Source organism: Hemitrygon akajei, chromosome 20 (genome assembly GCF_048418815.1).
Source record: "Hemitrygon akajei chromosome 20, sHemAka1.3, whole genome shotgun sequence".
Classification (NCBI taxonomy): domain Eukaryota; kingdom Metazoa; phylum Chordata; class Chondrichthyes; order Myliobatiformes; family Dasyatidae; genus Hemitrygon; species Hemitrygon akajei.
In genome coordinates, this window is record NC_133143.1 from 30,437,747 (window position 1) to 30,463,743 (window position 25,997).

General features: G+C 40.1%; 1 protein-coding gene across 12 annotated transcripts in view; it reads left to right on the forward strand.

Annotated features, from left to right (window-relative positions):
* The window catches only part of LOC140713685 (catenin delta-2-like), a 1,190,818-nt gene that overhangs the window by 696,580 nt on the left and 468,241 nt on the right, over positions 1-25,997 (forward strand). For 11 of the 12 annotated variants that reach the window (XM_073024066.1, XM_073024071.1, XM_073024072.1 and 8 more), the window contains one exon: positions 25,799-25,911. In XM_073024066.1, the coding sequence (XP_072880167.1) occupies positions 25,799-25,911 (113 nt within the window). Of the gene's footprint in view, positions 1-18,859; positions 19,049-25,798; positions 25,912-25,997 lie in introns of those variants that run through there. The other variant, XM_073024074.1, reaches the window with a different exon arrangement.

Consider the following 25,997-nt stretch of genomic DNA (forward strand, 5'->3'; position numbering starts at 1 on the left):
TCATTATTAAAAAAAGTTAAGTTAGATATGCTAAATATCAGTAAAGCATTTTCTTTGTCTTAATGTTAATAGGCTATATATTGCAAAATGTAGTGTTAGCTTTATACTGTTATTCGTACAAAAATTGATGGAACACGTTACGGGAAAAAGATGCGAATAAACTGAGTGATTTACTCTCATCTGCCACTGGCTTCACACAAGTGGTATTGCTCCTTTTACCTTATTTTTATTTTTTGAAGTGTGTACTGATTGCCCATTGAACTTGTAGAAAGTTAGGACTGGTAATTGACAATGTATTAGCCCATTCTGCAATGCAATAATTGCTAATAATTACCAGTTAGTTCTTTAGTCCAACAAGAGAAAAAAAATTAAACAGCTTTCTCATAATTTTGAATGCAATAAATTTGTTGTGATTTTGGAATTCTCAACCTCAAGATTATCTTCTGGATGAGTTTCTTGCATGCTCTTAATTCAGCCTTTCTTTTCCTTTTTAAATCATTTAATAGCAAAATTGCTGCCTGGCTCTGTTTATCCCCCAATCCTTAAGTTTCAGTATTTAAGGATATAAACCATTGATCCCTATGTTAACCAGCATTCCATTGCTCTCTCCCAAAAGTTATCAGCTTGCATTTCCATCAAGTCACAGGGTAAAAGAACAAAATCAATTCTGACATTCTGCACAGTATTCTTAGATCGGAGTTAACGTGGCTGTCTCTGTTAATCGAGTTTGTTTCATTGCATGTAAAGGTTTCTCTTCTGTGTGCCCTATTGTGAGGAGGTCAGGCTAGAATGTGTTTATAGGTAATCAGTCTTGAAGCAGTTAATTTGCTTAAAGAAAACAAGCTAATGCCAGGCCCCTGTAGCCATAAAGATATAGTTGGATTTTCTGTATGTGTTAACTTTCAAAAGGAAAATTGTTATGTATTTAGAAAGAAAAAATTGGCATTGATGAAGTGAAAATATTACAGAATAGGTCTGTTACTGTTTAAAGAAGTATCCAGCAGAGGCATACAAGGACTGAATGGCTTCATTTAATGTTGCACAACATTTTAACAAGCTGGATGTAAGTGTAGGTGTTATGGTTTGCAGATGACACTAGAACGCCCCTTTCCCCATTCCCCCCTCTACTGGCCTCTCTTACCACTTGCTAGCTTGTAGTCTTTCTCCCCCCCCCCCCCCCACTTCCCCCATCCCCTTAATCTGGGTTCTGCCATCTTCCTCTTCAGCCCAATGAAGAGTTTTGGCTCAAAACATCAAATGTCTATTCCCCTTCATAGATGCTGCCTGAAAGGCTGTGTTTCTCCAGTATTTTGTGTGTGTTGTTTCTGCAGAATCTCTTGTCTAATTATTGGTGGTGTTGTGGATAACAAGCAAGGCTACTGAGGGATGTACATTAGGTGCAAAATTGGATGGAGCATTGGCAAATGAAACTTGATTCCTGTAAGTGTGAAGTGATTCATTTCAGGAAGTCGAATAGCAACAAGACATAAACAGTAAATGGAAGGGCACCGAGGGCCATCAATGTTCTATATCCATAGTTCTTGCAAGTGGCAATACAGATTGATAGCATGGTAAAGAATACCTCCCAACTTTGGGATTATGTTATAAATATTTGAAGGTTGTGTATCTACTTTAAGTGCGAGGAATATTGAGCATAATTCTGGTCACCGCAGTTTGGAAGAATATGGTCGTACTGGAAGCAGTGCAGAAGAGATTCACCCATATGCTGTTGCTGGGACTGGAAGACTTTAGTTAGAAGGAGAGATTAGATACACTGGGTGTCTTTTCCCTAAAAGAAAGGAGGCTCAGAGAATGACTTTATGAAGGTGTGTAAAATTGTAAGAGGCACTAACATGGTAGATAGTCAAAATCACTTACCCATATTGGGATATAAATTTAAGGAGCATAGGTTTGAGCTGAAGTGAGATTCAGCAGATAACTGAGAGGTATCTTTTTATATCTAGCTCACACTGCCAGATGAAATGCTGGAATCAGATACAATGACTAACGTTAAGAGACATTTAAGTTGGTAAAGAATAGAAATAAATGCACGGTCCTGGGATGGGAATATTGGGTTTGTGTGCTGCAGATGGGCAAAAAGAGCTCACCATGGGCATGATGAGCTGACGACCCCATTAAGTACTGAACAGTTCTGTTTTTATATCTGTGACTGTATGATTATGGAATTGCTGATCTGATATTTAAAAAGTAAAGCGACTATAAAACATGTGCAGATCAGATCTAACCACTAGTACCTTTAGAGCTGCTTCCAGGCCAGTCTTAGAATAGTACAGTACAGAAACAGGTGCCTCGGCCCATCTAGTTCATGCCAGCCTAATTTTCTGTGCAGTCCTATCTACTCGCACCTGGGGACCAATTCCTTCCAATCCCCTTCCATCCATGAACCTGCCCAAACTTATCTTAAATGTTACAATTGAAACCACATGTAACACTTCCACTAGCAGCTCATTCCACAGTCACATCACCCTCTAAATGAAGCTGTTCCATTAAATACCCCTTAAATATTTCACCACAGACCCCCTAACCCATTACCTCTAGTTCTAGTTCACCCAAACTGTGGGAAAAAGCCTCATTGCATCATTATCCTGTGCTCCAGGGCATAAGTCCTAACATACTCAAAATTTCCATATAACCTAGTTCAAAGTAAATCTATTATCAAATTACATTCACTGTATCTGACCCTGAGACTCATTTTCTTGCAGGCATTCACAGTAGAACCAGTACATTTAACAGAATCAATTAAAAACTACATAAAAAGATGAACAAACAATCAATATGCAAAAGAAGATGAACTGTACATATATAAAAACAACAACAAATGATAATAATACTAAATAAATTAATAATACTGAGAACATGAACTATAGCGACCTTGAAAGCAAGTTCATACATTGTGGAATTGGTTTAGTGTTGAGGTGGGTGAAGTTATCCACACTGATTCAGGAGCCTGATGGTTGACGGGTATTAAGTGTTCCTGAACCTAAGGCTCCTGTACCTCCCTTCCTCGTGACAGAAGCAGGAAGATAGCCTGGATGGTGAGGGTCCTGGGTGATGGATGCTGCTCTCTTGTGACAGCATTCCTTGTAGATGTATTCAGTTGTGGGGAAGGCTTTTCCTGTGTGGTCTGTGCTGTATCCACTACTTCTTATAGGCTTTTCCATCCTTGGGCATACCAAGTTGTGGAGCAACCAGTCAGGATACTTTCCACTGTGCATCTACAGAAGTTTCTGAAAGTTCTAGATGACATGGCTAATCTGTGCAAACATCTAAGAAAGCAGAAGCACTGTCATCCTTTCTTTGTACGGTACTTGCGTGTTGGTCCCAGGAGATATCCTTTGAAATGATAATGCCATGGAGTTTAATTATACTGACTTGCTCCACCTCAGATCCCTTAAGGAGGACTGGCTCACGGATCTCTGGTTTCTTCTACCTTTAGTCAATAATCAGCTCTTTGGTTTGCCGACATTGAGTAAGATGTTGTTGTTGTGGTGCCTTTTGACCAACTTTTTAATTTCCTCCCTATTCATCGCCACGTTTGATTTGGCCAACAACAGTGGCGTCATCAGAAAACTTAAGTATGACATTGGAGCTCACAGTCAGAAGTATAAAGTAAGTAGAGCAGGGTGCTAAGAACACAGCTTTCTGGTACACCAGTGCTGATGGTGATGGTAGAGGAGATGTTGTTGCTAATCTAAACTGCCTGGGATCTGCAGGTGGGGAAATCGAGGATCCAGTTGCTCAACAGGGTACCAAGGCCTAGATCTTGCAGCTTATGATTTGTTTCAAGGGGATGATAGTTTTGAATGCTGAATATAATCAATGAAGATCGTCCTGATGTATGCATTGTCACTGTCCAGATTTTCCAGGGCTGAATGAAGAAGCAATGAAATGGCATCTGCTGTTGACCTGTTATGACAGTAGGTAAGTTGGAGAGGATCCAAGTTGTTCCCCAGGCAGGAGTTGTTATGTTTCATCACCAATCTCTCAGAGGATTTTGTAACAGTTGATTTAAGTACTACTGGAAGCAGGGTCTTCTTGGGCACTGGTATGGTTGAAGCTTGTTTGAAGTAGGAGTGTATTCCAGACTGCTGAAGCAAGAGGTTAAAGGTGTCAGTAAACCCTCAAGCCAGTTGATTAGCATGGGTCTTCAGTACTTGTCTAGCTGCACTGTCTGGGTCAGATTCATTCCATGGGTTCACTCACCTGTAGGATGCTCTCACATTGGCCTAGAGACTGAGATCACTGGGTCGTTTGGGGCTGTGGGAGTTTGTGAAGGTGCCTCCGCGTTCTGTCTGTCAAAGCGAGCATGAAAAACATTGAGTTTTTCTGGGAGCGAAACCTGCCACTTGCTTCGTAGGAGGTGATAGCATTCAATCCCTCCCACAGCTGTTGAGCATCTTTCTATGATTCAGGTTTGGTCTGGAATTGCCACTTTGTATGTAAGATGGCTTTCTAGAGATCATACCCGGACCTCTTGTACTTTCCTGAGTCACTAGGTCTGAATGCCACTGATCTAGTGCTCAGCAGGTCCTCAGATCCAGAGGGACAAAGGTACAGATGAGGGTGTCAACAGCAGGGGCAAGCAGCAATCATGTTGGGGGTCTATTCTGCGATTTAGAAGATCAGATCATGGTTACATCAGGCATGTCACCAGAGAAAGGAATGGAATAAGTTTGGAAAATGCAGAGAGCATCAGTGGAAAGAGAAGCAGATTTAACATTTCAAGTCATTGACTAATCTTCCAAGAGATTTGTCTCCAGGGTAGTGTAGCTGATAGCATGACACTATTACAGCTCAGGGTGTTGGAGCTTTAAGTTCAAGTCCGGTGTCTTCTGCACACAGCAAGGAACGTACGAACTTGCTTACAGAAGGGTTTCCTCTGGATGCTCCGTCTTCAGCCCACAGTCCAAAGATGTACGGTTAGTTGGTTAATTGGTCATTGTGAATTGCCCCATGATGAGGCTAGTGGGTTGCTGAGTGGTGTGGGTCAAAGTGCCTGAAGGGCCCGGTCTGGAGTGTATCTCTAAATAAAATAAAATGAAATAAAAATGTTAGGTAGAGAACTACATTTGTTCCAGTAATGAAGGGATAGGCATTGCTCTTCCTAATGTTTAATTGGAGAAAATTTCTGCCTATCCACGACCAAATAGTCAGCAAAAAGCATTGCAAATTGGAAACATCAATACCATCAGCAATATACAATTAGGCAAATGATTGTAAATTATATGTGATGCACCATAGAGTAGGCCAAGGGGTGGGGGGTAGTGTGGTGGTTGTTGATGGGGGGTGAAGAGGAAAAAAATGGGATGATACCATTAAGCAGTTACATAGCCAACAAACACTTCATTAAGTATACCCGTATACCTGCTCATTTATGCAGATATTTAATCAGCCAATCATGTGGCAGCAATTCAGAGCATAAAAGCATGCAGATATGGCTAAGAGGTTCAGTTGTTGTTCAGACCAAACTGCAGAATGGGGAAGAAATGTGATCTTGGTAACTTTGACTGTAGAATGATTGCTAGTGCCGCACAGAGTGGTTTGAGGATCTCAGAAACTACTGATATTGTGGAATTTTCACGTACAGCAGTCCCTAGAGTTTACAGAGTATGGTGCAAAAAAACATCCAGTGAATGGCACTTCTGCGGGAAAAAAACATGTTGTTGATGAGAGAGCTAACGGGAGAATGGCCAGACTGGTTCAAGCTGACAGGGAGATGACAGTAACTCAAATAACCTTGTGTTACAACAGTGGTGAGCAGAAGAGCATCTCTGAACACACAATATGTCAAACCTTTGGCTACAGCAGCAGAATACTTCACCAGGGTTCATCTTGTACCTAATTAAGTGGCCAATGAGTGTATTTGGTAAAATTCAATTATATCAACCTTACAACCTAAAAAAAAATTAATTTCCTTTTGTATGTGTTAGTTTTCTTGCTTTGAAAATGTGAGGTTTCTTTACTCAGAAGTTTTGTTTCAACCAAAGTGTAAGAACCATAAGAATACATCAGTCAAGAATGGGCAAAAAAGTGGCAGATAGGAAATGCTGGGAAAGTGGCAATGTTGGGAAATGTGTGATAATGCATTTTGGTAAAAGGAACAATAGTGCGGATTATTATTTAAATGGGGAGAATGTTCAAACATCAAAGTTGCAGAGGGACTTAGGAGTCCTCGTGCAAGACTCCCAGAAGATAAATTTACAGGTTGAGTCTGTGGTAAAGCAAGCAAATGAAATACTGGCATTTATTTCCAAGGGAATAAAATATAAAGCCTCTGCATTATCTCCTTGCTTTTAGAAGACACTAGTCAGGTTGCACTTGGAGTACTGACAAGAGTTTTGGGCCTCATATTACAAAAAGGATGTGTTGTAATTGGAGAAAGTCCAGAGGAGGTTAAAGAGAATGATTCCAGGAATGAAGGGGTTAATATATGAGCGTTTACTTTAAGCCTGTACTCACTGAAATTTAGAAGAATGTTGGTGGGGTGGGGGGAGGTTGGGATCTCATTGAAATCTACCGAATGTTGAGAGGACTAGATAGGGTGGATGTGGAGAGGGTGTTTCCTATGGTGGGGGTATCCAGAATCAGAGGGCACAGCCTCAAAATTGAAGGGCAACCTTTTAGAATGGAGGTAAGGAGGAATTGTTTGGCTAGAGGATGGTGGATCCATGGAATACTCTGTCACAGACTGCAATGGAGGCCAAGTCCGTGAGTATATTTAAAGCGGAAATTGCTAGTTTCCTGATTGGTCAGGGCATCAAAGGATATGGCGAGAAGGCAGGTGTAAGGGATTGAGTGAGATTGGGGATCAGCCATGGCAATGGCGGTGCAGATTTGATGGGCTGAATGGCCTAATTCTGCTCCTATGTCTTATGGTCTAAGCAGTAGCCTTTTAGGGTAATGGTTGAGTGTAGTTGATTAATTGCCTTTCCATACATCAACAAAAAGCATTTGAATTCAAGTTTTCACAAACAGCAGAATTTAGTACATACTGTAGTGCCATATCCGAGGCTTAATGTAATACCATATTTTAGGAGTAATACAAAGAGCAGAAGATGATTGAAGGATTACTCACTTAATCTATACTGATATTATTTTTCTATAATTGGTTTGCCTGTCAAGATAATCTGGTTTGATATCTTGACTTCTTGCCTGATCGTTTCCTTTAGTTTACAATTCTTTCTTTGTATTAGGGTTTGGTTGCTTCATCAGAGCAACTTTTTCTGCAGCCTATCATTTCCATCAAAAGCAGCCTGCGAGAGAAAGTGTCAGCTGGGCTGAAGTGGGTAACGTACTCTATGTACCTCTCAGTCGAGTTGACTGTTTATGTCCCACCTGGGCTGGCGCTTCATGACTTTAATGAGGATTTTCAGAAGTGCCATCTTTTCAAAAGTGACACTCTAGTATGTATGCCAGTTCTTGTATCTGAACTAAAGAGTAGCTGGAGCTTGAGGATTACATTTTTTTCTCTCTTCATTGAATTGTCTGCTCTAGTTGAGTACACTTATTGGACGTACATCCTGCACTTCATGCCCCAGTGAAGCTGATGAGGTGAACCTAATTTAAAATACCTAATGAGACAGAAGAAACTATGATGAACAAGTACTCCACTATAAGCGGCACAAAAGTAAAGACATCTTTTGCATTTACAGTTTTAAAATTGAGATGTTGCATCAATTTCTCAAGGACTCTGAATGTAGATCATATTGAATGCCATATGTACAATCATTCTACAGGTAGACATGGCCCTGGTGGTACTGAGTCAAAGGATTATGAATCCAGTTATTTGAGCACTTAATCTGGAATGACTTTCCACTGATGTGCTGAGATGGTGTTCTACTAAGGTCCCTTATCTGCTCCTTCTGGTGGACCCTGCAGACCCCAGGTTCCAGAGAGAGAAATCTAGTGATAGGGATTGGTAAGCGATCCCTTTGATATCAGTTGTTGACATCATCAACAATAACACAACCATTTATTAATAGCCTTGGTGGTCATGGGAATGTTTAGTGTGCTGATTGGCTGTCACACTCCTTCCTTCAGAAAAGGTACACAGTCAAATTGGCTTTCTGGAGTGGGGACAGGAAGATTCTAAATTTGATCTCTAACTGCGACTGCATGACTTGGGTTGAGTGTTGGAAATTAATCTTGGCTGAGAGCTGGACTAAGTGTGCTTGTGCTTGTCTTACATCTTAGGTGAGGGACAGTTAGTGTTTCACATCAGGCTTCTTGAGGAACGAATCTGCATGTGATATATATCTGAAGTGGGCCTGCAACTACCTTAGGAATCAACTCATGAATGGACATGTAAAGATTTTACAGGAATGGAATACTCTTGATTCCTACATTTTTCAAAGAAATGCTTTTGTTCATTGAAATGGCTAGTTGAAAGGCAATACTGTATAGTTATTTTTGGTACCACATATTCCTATGACCAGGGAATACAATTTATTTTTTGCAGTGAGAAGTAGCTTTGCGAATTGAAGATACATACATCAAAAAGTCAGTGGTATCATAGCACGATTTCAAAGATTCAACATTATTCAGTCAAATATTTCTGATAGTCCCCCCAGAGTGGGGGGCAATGTTCAATGGGCAGCCACGTTAGAGCTTGAAAATAATTGACCATTTCTGAGAAAATATTGTTACTGCCTCAGCTAAATGGAGCAAGAGGAATGCTCTTACACCAACGGAGTTCAGAGTTGTTAAGGCACTTGGGTTATATGCTATGGGGAGCAAGTGCCTTTAAATATGAAAGAACTCTTGTACTTTATGAGATCAATTGAAAAGTTCATTGATTTCACTTGGGTATTAGACAGGTCACAGAAGATCTGCCGGCAGTAGGAGAGCATACACAGGCATAGACAGGCCTTGCATACACAGGCAAGGCCCCCTGAAGCCCATAGTGCAGCATTCTCCCAAGTAAGGTAGTACATGCCTCATTTTCAAAGACCCTGCAAAATCTCCCCTCTATGGACTCTGACTATATTTCTCACTGTTGCAGTAAAGCAGTCGGCGTAATCAAAGACCCCATCCACCATGAACGTCCTTCCATCAGGTAAAAGATACAAAAGCCTGAAAGCACCTCCTTCCAAGCTCAAAGAAAGTTTCTACTCACTGCTTTTAGACTCTTGAACAGACCTCTTGTATAATCAGGTGGACTTTCAGCTTCAAAACCTACCTCATTGTGCTCTTGCACTTATATCGTTTCCTGCACTGCACACTTTCAGCAGCGCTTATATTTTATTCTGCATTGTTCTTATGTATTCTAGCTCAATGCCTTGTGTATTAATTTGATCTGTATAAACAGTATGCAAGTCAAGCTTTTCACTGTATCTCGGTACACGTGACAAATAGAAACTATTCCGATACCATAAAGCTTAGTGTCTGTTGTGCTTGTACATTATTATGTAGAAGGAATTATTTTCTTCAGTGGTGACGGCTGAAGGAAAAACTTCGAAAAAGAATTATTCATTAGGAATGAATTTATTGCAAGCCTCTTGACATCTTTGTTGATATCAATACTATCGTGTGTGTGTAAAAAAAAACCCAAAAAAAATCATACCCCACGGTTATTCTCTCTGGATTGCAAAAGTTGGTAAGGATTCTATTGTGATAAAAATAAGGGTGGGACTTTCCTTTTGCTAATATCATGATACTATTAACTATATCAGTACATTGTACTGAAGTTGTTCTGAGATGTAAATTATGGAATCAATGTGCACAATCTAAAACCCATGTTTTGGGTTCATCAGCAGAAAAAGCTGCTATTTCAGAAGGCAACAGGTTGCGGAATCAGTTGGTGTAATTTTGGAGAGGAAGGGAGATAAAAATCAAGATAAATTGAAAGGTGCTTTGAGTGTAATCAACTCTGAACTCAAGCACATATATCAAGATTATGTTCAGTTAATTTTATTTTGAAGTTTTGGTTTGAGCATTATGATGCCAGCTGAGTCCGTGTCCCAATGAGATCGCTGTCTTGTCATCAATGGCAGATGAATATCATTATTTGTAAAATATACTGGTTATATTTTCCTTCACACTGAGCCGCATTTCTGGCTTAAGGTCAAGATGTCACTGAGCTGCAACGTCCATCAATGTCGTAACTCAGACTTGGGGTTTTAGAGATGATTTTTGGACTGCGCAGAGAGTTAGCGTTTTGGGACAGGGATGAGAGAGAGTTACAGGTACAGGCCAGTAATTGAAGAGTCAGTGCAGGATCAGGCGTTTGGAGGCCGTGGTCAAAGGTCAGCATTCTAGCGGTCGAATTGGCAAGAGCTGAGGAAACCAGTGATTCCCAGGTCAGCCATTCCCAAGTCCTCAGAAGCTGAGGCCCAAGAAGAAACACATGATCAGCAAGTTTTGGGGCTGAGGCCCAAAGGTCAAACAAGTGTTGGAGCATCCTGGGGTTGAAACCAAGAGGTCAGTGAAGTCTGTATGGCAAAGCCAAAGGTAGAACTCCAGAGCTCGGCTAGTCCAGATGTAGAAGTCTGCAGGTCAGCGACTGAAGTTGGCAAGGCTCGAGATAGAAGCTTGATGGTCGAAGCCCAAGGGTCAGCTTGGGTGGCAGTCAGAGGCTCGATCCCTGTAAGTCCGGACCAGGAACTGGGGGTTAAGAGGCCCAGTGTCTGCGAGTCTGAGAGTCCAGGCCAAGGAGTGGAGGCTGGGAGGTGGCTGTCCTGGAACTGGAACTGGAATACATTTCATGTATGTTGCTTTGGATTTCCAGCATCTTCAGCGTTTATGATTCACTCAAATACCTGAAGTTAGACTATATCTCCCCCCTCCCCATCTTTCAAACCCTGCAATATCTTCTCTACTCACCATCATATCCACACTCCACTTACTCACATCCCTCAAAATCCATTTGCTATCTGAATGCCCCACTACCCCATTAAAGCAAGAAACAATTTTCCACTCCCCAAATGCTCTAACCAGCTGAGTGAGATATTGCCAAAATTTGAGAATACACAGTTGATGTCAAAAACCAGCCTTTCCTCCATTGACTATGTCTACACCTCCTGCCTCAAGAAAATTTCCAATATAATAATAAACCCCTCACACTGTGGCCAATCTCTCTTCTTGTTCCCCCCCCCCCCTTCCATCAGGCAAAAGATACAAATCTTAGGCACACACACCACCAAGCTCAAGCACAGCTTCTATCCTGTTGTTATAAAATGCTTCAATTATTATAACATTCTTACATAGTGTTTGAACTCTTGATCTCTCAGCCTGCTCTGTCACTTTATTTGAATACCTGAACGACACTCTCTCTGTAACTATAACACTATAGTCTTCACTTTGTTATTCTTAATCTTATTGTACTACTTCGATGTGCTTGTATGGACTGATCTGTCTAGATGGCATGCAATTCACTGTATCTCAGTACATGTGACAGTACTACACCAATTGCCAATTACTTACCCTCAGCATCATTCACTTGTTCACTCTAACATCAAAGTTCAAAGTAAAAGTTAGTATCAAAGTACATACATGTCAGCACATACAACCTTGAAATTCTTTTTCTGCCGGCATACTTAGTAAATCTACAGAACAGTAACTGTAAACAGAAAACAAGCATGGAATAACAATATAAGACTCCTTAAATGAGTGTAGCTATTCTCTTTTGTTCAAGAGCCTGATGCTTGAGGGATAGTAACTGTTCTTGAACCTGGTGGGTGCGAGTCCTGGGGCACTTGTACCTTCTACCTGATGGCAGCAGCAAGTAAAGTGCACGGCCTGGGTGGTGAAGATCTTTGGTGATGGATGCTGTTTTGCTATGGCAACATTTCATGTAGTTGAGAGGTTTTGTCCTTGATGTACTAGGCCAAATCCACTACCCTTTGTAGGAATTTCCTCTCAAGGGCATTGGAGTTCCCATACCAGGCTGTAATGCAGCCAGGCAGCACACTTCCCACCACACATCAAGAGAGGTTTGCTGAGGTTTCCAATGACACGCCAAAGCTCCGCAGACTCCTGTGGAAGTAGGGGCGCTGTTGTGCTCTCTTTGCAATAATATTTATCTGATGGTTTTATTATTGTCACATGTATTGAGATGCAGTGAATTGCATGCCATAGGCAGATCAGTCCATACACAAGTATATCGAAGTAGTACAGTAGGATCAAGAATAACAAAGGGCAGAATATAGTGGTATAGTTGCAGAGTGGTGAAAAATAAAGAGCCTCCCCCAATCTGCCCCTCTGCACGATGCCACCTGAAAAAGAGCATCTTAACAACAAATCCTCAAACCAGCCTGAAGTCCACGGTTCACTAGGTAGCTCTGCTTCCTCAGACCCCTGTATATTTGAAGGACCTGTCAGAACAGGCACTGAAGTAATGTCTTTGCAAAATCATTGCAACTTATGAACAGAATAAGGAAATCAATGTCTGTATCCTCTTCTAAGGCAACATCCCTAACGATGAGGTGCAAATCATGTTCAGGCGTTCCAATAGGTAGTCCATATCATTGGCAAGATCTAAGGCAAGATTTCCAAAACAGATAGTCCACTTAAACTCAGTCATTATCAGGAGGACAAAGTCAAAGTCAAATTTAATATACTACCTTGTGATTCAATTTCTTGGAAGCTTTAATATATAGTAAAATTAAGAAATGCCATAAAATTGTGAAAAAATATACCTGAGCAAAGACTGACAAACAAGCAAGTTCAAAAGAAGACAAGTTATGCAAACAAAAAAAAATGCTGAGAACATGAGTTGTAAAAAGTCCTTGAAAGTTAGTTTGTAGATTGCAGAATCATTTCAGAGTTACGATGAACAAATTTTTCATGCCACTTCAGGAGCTTGATGGTTTTGGGGTAGTAACTGTTCTGGACTCTAGAAACACTTCGAGATGTTCTCAAAACTTTCTTTAAAAAAATGTGGCATTCTCAGCAGCTTAGGGGAAACTCTGGCCAGTTGTTCAAATCAGAAAGAACATCTTGGATAACACTGGGGACTTTGACTCTCTTTTAAGGAACACATAAAAGCCTCAAAAAAAATCTGTAAAGAGTGCACCTTCCATACTAACCCTGACTGACACTATCAAGTGCTCCTATTCTACCTGTAACACAATTACATTGGTCCATCAGCTACCATAGAACACACAAAATGAAAGTGGAAGCAAGTCCTCAACTTCAGTATTTTTGTAATATAGTTCAGCATATATTTTGATTTCACTGGCTGCTGTACTATGATGATGGCTTTGTGGTACCATTTTTTTACAAGCTCTTGTCAAGATCTCTTCACCTGTCTCATTTTGATTGATATACGATTATATTAGTTATAAGTAGCTCCTGTCATCTGGGTTTAAATTAACTTATGTAGTCATGGTTTACCTTCCTTTGTATGTTGAACTTTACCCTGCTCTATATCTCCTTCCCAGTTTTAATATTTCCTCAGATCAAGTTTTAGTTTGTTTTAATGGTATTGTTTATTGCGTTTCTGAATCAACCTTCCAAATATAGATTATAAATTTGTTATGAAGGAACTCCACTTTATTACAAACCTTACTACACAGTGGGAGGAAATCATATGATATGTTCATCCCAAAGAGGAAGATGTATTCGAAAGGAAATATGACACAACTGGCCAACAAGATAAATCAAAGCCAAAATCCAAAGAGGGCATTTAATGGAGCAAAATTAATGGGAAGCTAGAGGGTTGGAGAGATATTAAAAACCAACAGAAGGCAACTAAAAAGTCATTAAGAAGGTAAGGAAAACAAAAGTAAACTAGACAATAATATTAAAGAGGATACCAAAAGGTTCTTCAGATACATAATGTGAGGCGGGAGTGGATATTGGTCCATTGGAAAATGGTGCCAGAGAGGTAGTAATGGGGGAGCAAGGAAATGGTGGACAAACTAAATATGTATTTTGCATCAGATGTCACTGTAAAGACACTAGCAGAATGGTGGAAATTTCAGGTGTCAGGGGGTATGAAGTGTGTGAAGTTACCATCACTAGAGAGAAATTTCTTGGGATACTGAAAGGCCGAAGGTAGATGTTGCCTGGACCAGGTATACATCTCAGGGTTCTCAAAGAGGTAGCTGAAGAGATTGTGGAGGCATTAGTAATGATCTTTCAAGAATCACGAGGTTCTGGAATGGTTCCAGTAGACTACAACATTGCAAATGTCACTCCACTTAAGGGAGAGAGGCAGAAGAAAGGAAACTAAAGGCCAGTTAGTCTGACCTCAGTGGTTGAGAAAATGTTGGTTCGATTATTAAGGATGAGGTCTCAGGGTACTTTGAGGTACATGATAAAATGGGCTGTAGTAGTCAGCAAGGTTGACCTCATTGAAACCCATCAAATGATGAAAAGGCCTTGAGAGTCTAAGACCAGAGGAATAGAGGGGAGTCCTTTTAGAATGGAGATGCGGAGGAATTTCTTCATTGCCATAGGCAGCAGTGGAGACCAAGTCTGTCTGTATATTTAAGGGAGAGGTTGATAGATTCTTGATTGGCAAGAACATGAAGGGATGGGGGGTTGGGAAGGTGGGAGATTGGGGCTAAGAGGAAAATTAAAAATGGCGGAGCAGGTTTGATGTGCCAAATGGCATAATTCTGCTCCTATATCTTATGGTCTTGTGGCCTCTCTACAATGCATGCATTACTATATAGTTGGCAAAGTTTGGAGAAACATGGCAAGAGTTCATTTATGATAGGACTTACAGGCAAACTATGCATTAGTGAATTGTGAGACTGTATACAGTGGAGTCTGGTTAATTGAGCCATCAGCTAATCAAGGCAGCTGCTTATTTGATACAACTCATAAAGAATAAAAACAAATAGAGAAAACTGCAAGGAAATCCTTCTTGGGACTCTCTGCCGTTTAACAAGAGATTGTTGCCGAACAGTTTCTAAACCATCATCAATTGCGTGAACATTGTGTGGCCATTATACACCACACCATGCTTAAAGTGAACAGTCTTCATCTACTGAAGACTAGATCTGTGACATTCAAGTCTGGCAACCCAGGCCTGTACCAGAAAACCAGGTATGATTTGTGGAGGGCTATTTCAAGGGCGAAGTGAGAATTTCAAATGAGTTTGGAGGCGACATCAGATGCACGGCAACTCTGGCAGGGTCTGCAAGATATTACTTCCTACAAAGCGAAACCCAATTGCATGAATGACAGCGATGCTTCACTACCAGGTGAACTCAACACCTTCTATGCAGGCTTTGAAAGGGAGAACACAACTACAGCTGTGAAGATCCCTGCTGCACCTGATGACCCTGTGATCTCTGTCTCAGAGGCTGATGTTAGAGTGTCTTTAAAGAGAATGAACCCTTGCAAGGCGGAAGGTGCCGATGGAGTATTCAAGGACATTTTCAACTTCTCACTGCTATGGGCAGAACTTACTTCAAAAAGGTAACAATGATACCAGGGCCTAAGAAGAATAATGTGAACTGCCTTAATGACTTTTGCCCAGTAGCACTCACATCTACAGTGATGAAATGCTTTGAGAGTTTGGCTGTGACTCGACTGAACTCCTGTCTCAGCAAGGACCTGGACCCATTGCAATTTCCTTATCACCACAATAGATTAATGGCAGATGCAATCTCAATGGCTCTCCACACAGCTTTAGACTACCTGGACACCACAAGTACTTATGTCAGGTACATGACAGTCTGATTAGGCATAGCTGAAATACTATCTATAAATTGCTGACAATACAACCATTGTTGGTAGAATCTCAGATGGTGACGAGAGGGCATACAGGAGTGAGATACGGCAACTAGTGGAGTGGTGCCACAGCAACAACCTGGCACTCAATGTCAGTAAGACGAAAGAGCTGATTGTGTACTTCAGGAAGGGTAAGATGAAGGAACACATACCAATCCTCATAGAGGGATCAGAAGTGGAGAGAGTGAGCAGCTTCAAGTTCCTAGGTGTCAGGATCTCTGAGGATCTAACCTGGTCCCAATTTATTGAAGTAGTCATAAAGAAGGCAAGACAACAGCTATACTTCATTAGGAGTTTGAAGAGATTTGGCATGTTGACAAATACACTCAAAAACTTCTGTACTTGTACCATGGAGAGCACTCTAACAGGCTGCATCACTGTCTGGTAAGGAGGAGCTACTGCACAGGACCAAAAGAAGCTGCAGAAGGTTGTAAATCTAGTCAGCTCTGTATTGAGTAATAGCCTACAAAGTACCCAGGACATCTTCAGGGAGCGGTGTTTCAGAAAGGCAGCGTCCATTATTAAAGACCTCCAGCACCCAGGGCATGCCCTTTTCTCACTGTTATCATCAGGTAGGAGGTACAGAAACCTGAAGGCACACACTCAGCGATTCAGGACCAGCTTCTTCCCATCTGCCATCTGATTCCTAAATGGACACTTCTTCACTTTTTTTAACATACAGTATTTCTGTTTTTGCACGTATTTTAAATCTATTCAATATACGTAATTGATTTACTTGGTTATTATTCTTTTTATTATTTTTCTCTCTGCTAGATTATGTATTGCATTGAACTGCTGCTGCTAAGTTTACAACTTTCATGTCACATACCGGTGATAATAAACCTGATTCTGAAATAGTGTCTGTTTCATGTGTTTGTGTTTTTAAAAATAAGCAGTGATTTTTGTCACTGATAGTTGTCGAGAAATAAGCAACAAAGCAGTTCAGATCTACTTCATTCACTGTGGTTTTAAGCATTCCGGATTGGAGATGCCTGAAATGGCCGGGAGTGAAAATGAAACAATTTCACTACTTAGGAACAATGAAGGATTTGATTATATCAACTGTCATTTTGAATGTTACAGTGAAAATGAATATTTGGAAGATGCATTTGTCGAAAGCATTGCTTGATGAGAGTCTATTATCCGCACTAAGTATCTGCGATGATTTTGTTCATTTACTGTCAATCCAAAAAACTGGAAGGAGAAAGTGATGTCCGTGCCATTTAGTTGGAGGCTACCTAGACGGAATATGAGGTGTTGTTCCTCCACCTTGAAAGTGGTCTCATTGTGGCAGAAGAAGAGGCCATGATGTCAAAACGGGAATGGGGACAGGAATTAAAACACTTTTGGCGGGTGAAGCAGAGGTGCCCTACAAAGTAGTTCATTGAATCTCACTGATGTAAAGGTGGCCGCATCGGAAGCACTGGGGAAAAAATAGACAAAACCAAAAGATTTGCAGGTGAAGTGTTGCTTCACCTGGAAAGACTGATTGGGGACTTGAAAGGAGGCGAGGGAGGAGGTGAATGGCCAGGTGTAGCATTTCTGTCACTTGCAGGGATACGTGCCAGAAGGGAGATTAGTGGGGTGGGACGTATGTACGAGGGTATCACAGAGGAAGCAACTCCTGTGGAAAGGAGAGAGTGGGGGGTGGGGGGGTAAAGGTGTATTTGGTGGTAAGATTCTGCTAAAAATGGCAGTAACTGTGGAGAATGATGTGTTGGATGTGGAGGCTCATGGGGTGGTAAGTGAGGGCAAGAGGAACTTTATCTCTGTGAAGGTGGTGAGAGCACAGATGTGCAGGAGATGAGGGTGAGGGCAGCATCAATGATGAAACCCCATTATGAAGGAGGAGGACATCACTGATGTCCTGGAAAGGAAAGTCTTATCCCGGGAACAGATGCGGCAGAGATGAATGAACTGAGGAAAAGGAATAGCATTTCTACAGAAGATAGGATGGGAATAGGTACAGTCAAGGTAGCTGTATTTGTCTCCTTAGATGGAGATAGAGAAATCAAGAAAGGGCAGAGAGGTGTCAGAAATGGACCAAGTGAATTTAAGGGCAGGGTGGAAGTTGGTGGCAAAGGTGATGAAATTGCTGAGCTCAGCCTGGATGAATGAAGCAACACCAATGTAGTCATGCATGTAGAGTAGAAACAGTTGGGGAGCATAATTTTTTCATCAGAACAAGGACGTTAAAATTGAATGTTTTGTGAATTTAAAAGTTCTGGATTTCTACGCCTTTTTTAAATTAGAAAAGTGCTTCCTGTCATGATCTAGAGTGACCTACATATGATTTTTAAGATTGCTCTGGATTGCCCTTCTAGAATTAAGTTTTCTTTCTCTACTTCTACAAAGCATTAATTATCTTAAAATTTTAGTTATTTTAACCTTCATCAAGGAATGCAGCCTAATTTAAACTTTACTATTCTTATACTTTCCCTATATCATCCTAGGGAATGAAGAAGAGTTTATCTGTGTTTGCTCATTTTTTTGTTAATTTGTGAAGGTACACTCATTTTGGAAAAAAGTACTTAAAAGGGTAGAGGAATTGGATTCATGAATAACTGTGCAAAGGGAATTGGACACAACTCAGAACACATTGGACTGAAAGCGAGTTCCTCAGAAAACTCTCACAGACATGTTGGGCCAAATGGCCCAGTGATGTTTGATTTTATAACACAGTATGAGTGTTAGTACATTTAGACCGAAGTAATCCATTCTGGAATGTAAAAAAATGACTAGACATGAGTGTTCGTATGATTCAGCAGCTTTTTCAACCAATTTAATTCTTCCTTAAAAAATATATTTGAAATGCAGTATTAATATCAGCTTGTCCTCAGTCAACCCTTTTAAGATGGTGCTGAATGAAATTTTCACTACAACTCTCAGCCTTTGGTTTTCAGACCTTAATCAGTCAATGTTTCAATCTCTGTAAAGCATCTCAATTTTCATCACACTGGTATCTTTTAACGTCGGAATGCAGATTGCCTCAGGAATGGGGAAAGTAAGAGTGCTGATTGGAAAATAGCAGGATTTGGCTTTCACAGCTACTGAGGAGGCCTTTTGTGGTGAAATGTTGCATAAATAATGCCAACAAGGGTCGAAATTCAGTGGTTGCCATGGAGACCTTTGTGCCTGGGTGAACTCCATTCTACTCTGGAAGGCAGTGAGCTCTCAGGCTGCCTGCATTGGATGAGACATTTTCTAACGAATAGAAAAAGTTGTTTGCTCATTGGAAAGAATGTTAACTTGGAGACACTTAGAGTATTTTGCTTTGATATTTGCATAGCATGTTCCATATTCAGGTACTTGAACCAGGAATTTATCGATTTAGAGCAATGAGGTAATGCTGACTTCTTTTTTATAAATGCTTGTAAATTGGTTAAGGTGCTTTGTCCTTTAGTTTGTCTAGTCTACAGTGCAATAGCTGATAGCATTTTTGTCTGGGATAGGGATAAAAGTGAAATGAATTTTGCTTGGCTTGTGAACTTACATGGGGGTGTTTTAGCCTGGTATCAATCTGTTTTTGAATGAGCTGGAGTCAGCTTGATCTTCAACAGTTTATCTTGTCATTTATTGCATCCTGAAGCTGAAGATATTTCCACAAGTAAAATATGCACACAAACCTCTGTTGACAAACTACAGCTAGTGACTGTTTGCTGATTTAAGTTTAGCCAGGACCCCACCACTCCCACTCAAGACTTCAGGTTATGGCCAAATAGTTCTGTTTATTTTCTCTGATCTCCGGAAGATTTGAGATAAAATTGAAAGTGGTTATTTTTATTTCTACAAGACTTGAAGGGGAGCTCTAGAAGTTCTTCAAAGGAAAAAGTGTACGTGTGTGTGTAGATAGTCTGGCAGAGTTATGTGATGATGAATCCATCATGTGAAAAGATGAAATGAATAAAAATAATCAGCATTTACTCCCACCTCCCCCATTGACCTAGAAATCAGACTGGAATCGATTTGTGCTGAATGGGAATACGCCTGAGAAGTTCAAAGCTTCTATGTTGTGGTTTAGTGCCTAATCTCAACTCTTGTTGTATGGTACTGTGCAGGTGCTGCTACTAGTTGGTTTGTAGAAAAAAAGGTGTGATTTTCATGGCTATATATTATTCTTGACCTTTTTGTTGTATAAGGTTTTTATTGTACAGTGTATTGATGTGTAATGCAATCTATGTCCCGTGGATTATATGTGATTACTGGGCTCCTGAATGAAGTAGAATTAATATTTTATCAAGACCTGCACTGATTTAAAAGAAAGCTCAGCCTTTAAGTACGTAAGTCAGCAGATAAGCATTTGGTCCACAAGGGAAGTTCTCTCATTTTGAAGCTGGAACTTCAGAGTTTCATTTTGATAGAACTGTTTAAGCTTTGAAACTTAATAAATACAAATATTCTCAGCTGTTGACAGATTTGGGGACGATGGGGACATCAGGATTGGGAAATGGAAATGAGCCAAGAAAAATGGAAAATATCAAAGGTATATTTTCGGCTATGGGCCCATCAGCAATATGCAAAGTGCCTCATTCTTTTCTGCTACATTATTCAGCCTATGCTTTTAGACATATTCTCATTAATTCTCTTATTTCTTTGTCACTCTTGAATATGGTAATATGTTGCTTGCTGTTGTTGTCCGAAAACTGATTGCATTTATTAGTCATCTGTAATGGTCATTGTGGTCACAAGGCACCTCATAGTCAAGCTGTGATTACCTTCATTGTCCTATCTGGGCTATTGCAATGAATTGCAAAAAAACTCAGTTGTGAATGATGTTATTATTGCTCAGTCATCACAGAAGCTTTCCCTGTCTAAAATATTTATTTGCAGAGATAAATTTTGGGCATGTAATTATGGAATACATATAATCACTACACTGTCATATTCTACAGCAGGCATCCCCAACCTGGTGCCCACGGTCCCCTTGCTTAATGGTATTGATCCAGTGCATAAAAAAAGTCAGGAACCCCTCATTGACAGTGTCAACTTGCCTTTATATAGCACCTTAAACATGGTTAAATGTCACCTGATATTTGATGGAAATTTTAGTTTGATGGAAGGATATTTTGTCGGAGGAAAAGGTAAGGTAATACTGTAGAACACTTTAGGGAGGAAATCCAAACCTCAGGGACATGGAGCTGAAGACATGGCTGCTGGTAGTGGGGTGAAGCAAATTGGTGATGTACAGGATGCCAGAATTTGTGCAGTACGGACATTTCAAAGAGATGTTGAACCAGAGGAGGCTTTAGTTCCAAAGTCCAAAGATAGCTGCTGATATTTCTATCCTAAAGTAGTGATCATTGGAGTGTACCTCTTCCTAAGTGTATGAAAGACTGTATGCATATTACATTCATTTTGTGAGGAAAAGATCACAACAATAGAGTAATTTGAACATGTTGATTATAGTTTCATGATCAACTGAAACCTGTGTGGTGATGTCATTGAAAGTTTTAAGAAATAATTCTTGCCAAGAAATTCTATCTTAATTTGTTCAAAAATGTAGCAGGAGCGGAATCCAAATCTCAGTTGTGGTAATGGAAAACAGGTCAAATGTCAGTTGTTGGAATCTGAAGCAAAAATAGAAGTGACGGAAGAATTAGCCAGTCCATCAGCATCTGTGGAAAGAGAAATCAGTCAACATTTCAGGTTGATGACCTCCATCGGAACATTGTGGTAGATTGTGATTAGATGGAGACTCATGTGAAGGTTGAATGGCCAAGGAAAAAAGACCATAAGACAGAGGAGCAGAATTAGGCCATTTGGCCCATTGAGATGCTCCACCATTCCATCATGGTTAATTTATTATTCCTCTTAATTCCATTCTCCTGTCTTCTCCCCATAACCTTTGATGCACTGACTAATCAAAAATCTATCCATCTCCTGTTTAAATATACTCAACAACTTAGTCTCCAAAGCTGTTTGTGGCAAGGAATTCTACAGATTCACTACCCTCTTGCTAAAGAAATTCCTCCTCATCTCTGTTTTACATGGATATTCCTCTACTCTGAGGCTGTGCCCTTTGGTCCTAGACTCACCCACTATAGGAAACCATTCTCCCAACATCCACTCAATCTAGGCCATTCAGTATTTGATAGATTTCAATGAGATACCCTCTAATACTTCTAAACTCCAGCAACTATAGCCCTAGACCTATCAAATGCTCCTCATATATTAACCCTTTGATTTCTGGAATAATTATCATCAACCTCATCTGGACCCTCTCCAATGCCAGCACATATTTTCTTGGATATGGAGTCCAAAACTGCTTACAATCCCCCAAGTGCAGCCTGACCAGTGCCTTATAAAGCCTCAGCATCACATCCTTCCTCTTATATTCTAGTCCTCTCGAAATGAGACTCAGTGCAGGGGTACTTCCAGCTGAGCTTAGGTAGTCACCAGTCACATGGTGACTGTTTTGTGTTGTCTTCTTGGACTGACTTCACATTGCTAGGTAGTGATTCAAGAGATTGCGGTTTCTTAAGAACATAAGAAATAGGAGCAAGAGTCGGCCATCTGGCCTGTCGAGCCTGCTCCGCCATTTAATAAGATCATGGCATGGCTTATCTGGCCATGGACTCATCTCCACCTACCTGCTTTTTCCCCATAACCCTTAATTCCCCTATTATGCAAAAATCTATCCAACCTTGTCTTAAATATATTTTCTGAGGTAGCTTCCACTCCTTCATTGGGCAGAGAATTCCACAGATTCACCACTCTCTAGGAAAAGTAGTTCCTCCTCATCTCCATCCTGAATCTACTCCCCTGAATTTAGAGGCTATGTCTTCTAGTTCTAGTCTCACCTGGCAGTGGAAACAACTTTCCTGCCTCTATCTTATCTATCCTTTCCGTAATTTTACATGTTTCTATAAGATCTCCATTCATCACAATTTATCACAATTCAGTGGTTATGATGATCTCCAAATGCTGCAGGCAAGCATTGAAATATTGGAGCAAGTCTTGACTGAAGATTGCAGTTCTCAGCCAGACCAATTCTCTTTTCTGCTGATAATCACCATGCCACACCCTCAACTCCAACAGCTATGCTATGTCTGCTTAAAACTTACAAATAATAAAATTGACCAACAGAAAAAGTTTTGAGTACAATTCACAATGTCAAGCCTACTACTTCATTTCTTTATGAGCAGATATTGATGCTACCCCCTACAGGTTTACAAACAATTGTGAAGAAGGTAGCAGAATAATGGATTTGCAGTAGATCATACTGTCATATTTATAGTTTCAGTATCATAACAGTGACCGCACTCCTGCACTGAATCAAAACCTAAAGAGTTTGGGACCAGTCCTTACATAATCTACACCAATACTCAAGTATTGAAGAGGTGATGGACTGTTGAAGTTAAGCCAAAGACTAGTTTGCTTCTCAGCTGGACCTAAAATGATACTTTTTCGAAGAACAGGAGAACCCTTCCAGTGTCTGAATAATATATTAGTTTGAAAGGCTGGAGTTTTGGTCTTTATGATAAGATCCAAAATCCAGTGATGGCTGCTGTTATTGTTAGAAGTAGCACACTTTCGAAGGTCATGGAAGTCTACATACATATTAAATTCATTTTACGCTGCATTTAAGGTGAAACTCTATTTTGGAGAAAGTTATGTCAGGTAAGTTATTAGTTAAATAGAGAAAAAAAGACACTCAATGAGACTTTTGTATCTATTTTTTACTCTTTCTTTGTCTGGTCAGATTGATGTATTTCTAGCTCCTCAGAGTATCATTACAGGGGATGGGGGTGTGTTGGGTGTGATTCTAGATTTACTTTTAGGAAATGAAGCTGGACAGGTGGAAGAAGTTTCTGTCGGAGAGCACTGTTATGGAAGTAATCACAATTCACATGAATTTAGAGTAATTGTGGAAAAGAACAAGCATGAAACAGGAGTAATGAATCTCAGACAAGGTCTTTTTTAGTAAGTTGAAAGCAGTTTAACACAAGTAGATGGAAGCAGCTACTCTGTGATAAATTGGAGCCATCAAAGGCATTAAGAAGGGAATTCAATATATGAAGAAAAATATTGTTTAGAAAATTAAAAAATCCAGGGATGCCCTAAAAGTACATAAAGAGGAAACTAATGAAAAGGTATTAGTGACCAAAAATATTACTTAACAGAGGTGGAGGATGTGGATTAGGTTCCTGAAGACTAAATACTGATTGTCTTTCTAGCAAAAAAGAATGATATAGTTATGATGAATAAACATAAAATATCATAGAAGAAATATCATTTACTGAGAATGGATAAATCACTGACTATATAATATGCAGCCTATGCTGTTGAAAGCTGCCAACCAAAATTGTGAAGGCTCAGGACAATATTTCAACCTTAGACTATACAACCATAATACAGAGGAGCAGGATTAGGCCACTCAACCCATTGAGTCTGCTCTGCCATTCTATCATGGCTGATCCCGGATCCCACGCAACCCCATACATCTGTCTTCTATCCATATCCTTTGATGTCCTGACCAATCAGGAAACTATCAACTTCCGGCTTAAACATACCCATAGACTTGACCTCCACCTCAGTCTGTGGTGGATTATTCCACAGATTTACTAATCTCTGTCTAAAAAATATTCCTCCTTACCTCTGTAAAGGACCACCCTCTAGTTCTGGACACCCCTACCATAGGAAGCATTCTCTCCACATCCACCCTATTCTAGTCCCTTCAACATTCAATAGGCTTCAATGAGATCAATGAGAACCTGTTTAAAATAAGAAGAGGGAATAAACTGAGTAATTAAAGCCCATTTTAGTTTAACTTGGAATGGCTGACTAGATTTCATTCAAAGCAAATAGTACAAAACTTCTTTGAAACACATTAATCGATGATGATCAGTAGGGGTTTGCCAAGGGATGATTCTTATTGTATAAATTAATTGAATTACAGAAGGTATCAAGCATGGCTGTTAATGGCAATGCCTTTGATGAAGTCTACATGGATTTTGTGAAGTGTTTTGATACAGTCTGGTTGAAAAATTAAGGTAAAAGATCATAAGATTTAAGTTGGAGGGATGGCATTTTGGATCCCAGTGACAGGAAACAAAGAGTAAAGGTTGATAGGTATATTAGTGAGTACAAAACTATTAACACTGGGATTCCATAACGCTTGGTATTCAGCTTTTGTAATATGTTTATAAATGGTTTGGATTAAATACAAGGATCATGACAAATAAATCTACAATATTTGTAACAGTTGATGGGGTTAACAGTGGAAATGTTTAGATTACAGAATGTATGGATAGGCTGTCGGTTGGGCCAAAAAATGGCAAATATAATTTAATCCAGAGAAATGGGCGGTGATGCAATTGGAAAGTTGTATCTTGGCAGTGGGTCATGTAATATGTGAGAGGATATTCAGTGGTGTGGAGGAGCTTTGGAATCTGGAAGTGAATGACTACAAATCCTTTAAGGTAACAGGATAATTCAATAAAGTGATTAAAAAAGGATGGAATACTTTTCTTTGCTAGCCAAGGGATATAGGAAAGTTATGCAAGAACCGTACACATCAGTTAAGCCATGTGTTGAATGTTACATAGAGTTCTGGTTACCACATCACACAGAGAGATGCCAAAGAGATTTACAAGAATGTTGCCCACACTGAAAATGTTTAGCTATTGGGAAAGTCTGGATAGAACAGCTTCTGTTTCTTTAGAAAAGAGTAGGCTGAGGGGAGTCATAATTAAAGTGCCCATCTGGGTCAAATATGAGGAAAATAATTTCTTTAGCAGAGGAGTCAAATACTGGCTCATTTGAAGTAATAGGTTGAAGGATTAGAGGGGAGATTAGAAAACTTTGTTTCTTAATCAGCCTAAAGATACACTAAGCACTATTTGGTCATGAGATTATAGAACATTGAGTTGTTTTGTAATGTGCCTAGTGCGGAAGAGTGAAATTTATTAATTGGCATAAACATGATGGGCTGATTGGCCGATGTTATCAATTTTTTAATGGATCTGTGATTCATTTGGTGACTGGAGTATGAAGGAATAATGTATTGTGTTGTTTAATAACCCCTGCCCCCATGTACTTTTCTCCTGGTTGATGCCTGTTCCTTTCTTTTTTCTCCCCTCCCTTGTTGCAGGAGCTGCAGTTTGAAAGATTAACCAGAGAGCTGGAGGCGGAGCGTCAGATTGTCGCCAGCCAATTGGAGCGATGCAAACTGGGATCCGATACGGGCAGCATGAGCAGCATTAGGTATGGATTAAATGTGAATCCTGTTTACTTTCATGTTGTAGTTCAGCACAAGCCTTGGAGGTGTGCTCAGCGTGAAGGTTTTTGTG